The sequence below is a fragment of the Tupaia chinensis genome, unplaced genomic scaffold (assembly GCF_000334495.1).
Source record: "Tupaia chinensis unplaced genomic scaffold, TupChi_1.0 Scaffold000199_1, whole genome shotgun sequence".
NCBI classification, from domain to species: Eukaryota; Metazoa; Chordata; class Mammalia; order Scandentia; family Tupaiidae; genus Tupaia; species Tupaia belangeri.
This window is the reverse complement of record NW_006159674.1, coordinates 1,776,925-1,780,567: the sequence shown is the minus strand read 5'-3', so window position 1 is coordinate 1,780,567 and position 3,643 is coordinate 1,776,925. Positions and strand designations below refer to the sequence as shown.

The 3,643-nt window shown below is 41.8% G+C and overlaps 1 protein-coding gene across 1 annotated transcript in view; it reads right to left on the bottom strand.

Moving 5' to 3' along the window:
* Positions 1 to 3,643, bottom strand: part of BICC1 (BicC family RNA binding protein 1) — a 333,194-nt gene that overhangs the window by 14,906 nt on the left and 314,645 nt on the right. The window contains exon 20 of the mRNA XM_006147081.3: positions 901 to 1,054. Within this exon, the coding sequence (XP_006147143.1) occupies positions 901 to 1,054 (154 nt within the window). The remainder of the gene's footprint in view (positions 1 to 900; positions 1,055 to 3,643) is intronic.

The following is a 3,643-nucleotide window of genomic DNA, read 5'->3' as shown; positions in this document are numbered from 1 at the left end:
TCCCTCTAGTAGCTAGATGGACTTTCTTCAGTTTGCAAGCTAAGTAATGTGATTGAATATATAAAAGAAATTGAAATTTTTTGAAAGATAATAATTTTATCACATTTTTTTTTCTCAGTTGCTTTCTGACACCCCCATTATTTCCTCTTTATTGAGATGTTTGTGGGGTCATCAGTCACTCATGCAGTTATTCCAGAAACATTGACCGAGAACCTGCCCACGAGGTGTCACACACATGACGAGGCACTAGGGAAGAAATAACGAATAAGGCACAGCCTAAAAGAATGCCTGGGGACCAGAGGATGGCGCAGCAGTAAACCATGGTGCTCTGTGCTGTTGAGCTGACACACGTGGGAAAATTCCGGATTTACATCCGGAGACTTCTCTGAGTATATCGCGCAGGTGGTGCACCTGACCTGGGGCTGGCTGAAGCTGGGAGTGGACTGTGGCATCCAAACTCTCTCAGGGGTGCTTTCTTTCCACCATCAAGTAAACAAACTTTAAAAAAAAAAAAAAAAAAAGGGACAGCTGCTAAATGTCAAGGGAGAACTTAAAAAAAAAAAAAAAAAAAAAGGCCTGGTACGTGACACTTATTAAATGTTTGCTAAATGAATAAATAAGGTCTCTGGCTTGTGGAACTCAAATTCCATAGGAAGAGAAGATATGTAAATAAACAATTGCACGTCAGAATGACAAATTCTAGAATGAATACATGTACAAAATGCAGCGAGAGAGGGAATTATGCGGCCTGCTTCTCTGGACAAATAGGAAGTGGCACACAAATTACACTAAGCACTTATAAGTCACAAGGACCAGAGGTTTACTTCAACATCACCCGCACCCAATAAACACGTCCTAAGCAGATCATGCTTAAAAGTATGAATACGAGGCAGAGCTCACTTGATTTGTTCTGTTTACGCTTCGGGCTGCCAATAGAGGCCGTGAATTCAGTATGACTGGGTCCTATTCCGTTTCGGTCTCTCCAGTTATCAGATTCACTTCCACTTCCCAAGTGCTCTCGGCTATTGGACCTGGAGAGGGACACTGATGAGCCCTGGAAACAGTCAAAGCCAGATAAAGAAATGTTTAATAAGGAGGTTCCTCTGGGTGGGACGAGAAAAGGATCAGCATTACACCCCCACCGTTTACTTCTATTGTTGGCCCCTGCAGCTGCCCAGGAATACCGACTCTCAGGAAGAGACTACGGTACGTCTCTGCAGCTTTTGTCCCCCAGCAGCCAAAGACACTTGGTAGTACAAGAGCGTTTCAAAAAGTGTGTGGAAAAATGGAATTAAAGTAAAAGTCCATTTGGGTGCCCCCCCAAAATTGAAATCCATGCATTTTTTTTTAACAATACACATTTTCCTCAAACTTTTTGAAGGCACTTTGCATACATGATGAAGTCTTTCTGCTTCATTATGAGGAGCTGATTATGAAGCTCCCCAGCAGAGTTCTGAGAGCCCAGAGTATAAAGAACCCCTCCTGGGGAATTTGGAAGACTGGATACCAAGGCATGTCCCTATTTTCAGGACCCACAAAGCAGATCTGCCCCCTGAATAGCAAAGATCCTCTGCCTCACATCACACAAGGATAAATGGGGTCAAGATGAAACCAGAGCCAGTGATTTGAGATGAATGAAGTTACTGAGGTAACCAGTCAGAGGTTGGGAGAGAGATCTGGCGTTGCCCCTTTGTTACTCTCACTTAAACAACTACGTAATTTCTCCAATAAATTATACCTACCGTGATTAATTTTTTTATAATTTTACAAAATCAAAATTTAATAGAATATCGCAAAGTGTACACTAAATTTGCATTGATTTATCCCTTTATTTAATCACAGTGTTACGGGTATCCTACTTTTTACTCTCTGGAGTAATAAAGTTAAGGTCCTTCATCTTCAAAGTTTTATGTTCATTGAGTAATTCCAAGAGAAGCCTGTACTATTCATGTCAGTAAACTCACTGAATTCAATCTTGCAGCAGCATAACCACAGCTGACGATGCCCTTCTCGAAACACTTCAGTCTTTAGGACATCAGCTCACCCCAGTCCCCAAGTTTTCCACCTACCTCACTGGATCATTTGTAGTTTCTCCCTCCTCTTCTGCATTCTAAATGTCAGAATAGCTTGGGTTGATCCTTGGATCCCTTCTCTCGTCTCCCTGCATTTTCCCCATTAAGTAATCTCAACCATTTTCAAAACTTAACAACAGCAGTGACTTCCAAATTTCTACCTCCAGATTTGACCTCTCAATTGAAATTTAAAATCATAGAGCTGCCCCTCTGATACCTCCTTATACAAATAGGTATTTTAAGCTTAGTGTGCTTGAAATTGAATTATCAATGGTCTAAATTCACCAGCTACCCAAAGTTACTTTCCTCCTAGAACTCCTAGATCCTACCAAGTGACTTCTACCACTCACCAAGTTGCTCCAGCAAAAATTCCAAGTCATCTTTGATTCCTTCGCACCTCAATGCATCCAATTCATGAGCAAGTTCTATCAATATCATTTCTAAACATGCCCAAATCTATCACTTCTCTCCATCTCTACAATTGGCACCAGCTGCCTCTTTAATGGTCATTTTAAGTCTACTCTCACTGCCTGCTCCCCATAATCCATTGTTCATAAAGCAGTGAGATGCTATTTTAAAAGCAAACTAGGGGTCAGCTGATTGCACAGTGGTTAGGGTGCTGGGTTCTGGGGCCAGCAGGTGACATGGTGTCAAGGCACTGGACTCCCACATGGCTGACTGTGGTTCGAGTCCTGGCAGCTCGTTTTCTCTCTTTCTCTTTGTCTCTCTCTGGTGAGCATGCATGCTCTCTGGCAAATTTTATAAAAATTAATAATGATAAAGTTTAATAAATAATTATTTTTTTAAAAAAGGGTGCTTGATTCCTCATAGCTGACTCTGTGACTTGAAAATCACACTGGGCTCATGTGCTATGTGTGCAAAATCTCAAGAGGAGAATGGAAGAGAAAGGATTGCAGAGTGGTCATCCCATCTGGAGGATAATTTCTCACTCCCCCCACCCCAGTCTCTCTCCAGTGAACGTGAGTCCCCTACAGTAAAAACCTTTAAAAAAAAAAAAAAGTAAATTAGAACAACCCATGCCCCTGTGTAAAGTCTCGTAATGATTTCCATTGTACTTTACCATGGGCACAGGTGCTTGATAACCCAGCTCCACAGCTGCTCTGTAGTTACTTTACCGTAGGCTGTGGTGCTCCAGAACTGGTCTCTCCACTCTCATCTCCATGTTCGGTTCTGCAAGCTCACAGCTGTTTAGGGTGAGCATCCTCACTGTTCCTTGGCCTAGTGCTCTTTTTGAAGATCTTCACATGACTGGATCCCTCTTATAATCCAGGCTTTAACTTGAACAGCATCTGCTCATAACATCTGCTTTATCACTGCCCAATCTAATACAGCCTCTGTTTTGCATTTACCAGGGACTTTAGTTAACTAATGCCTTTTTGCTTACCTATTTTGTGTCTCTCTCTATGCACCAGAAATGAAGCTCTATCCATGAAACCAGAACTTACAATCAAGCACTGTATCTCTAGTGCCTAGAATTACACCTGGGACACAGAAGGTTTTTAATAAATATCTGTGGAATTACTGAGTGAATCTCATAGCTTTCTTTCCCT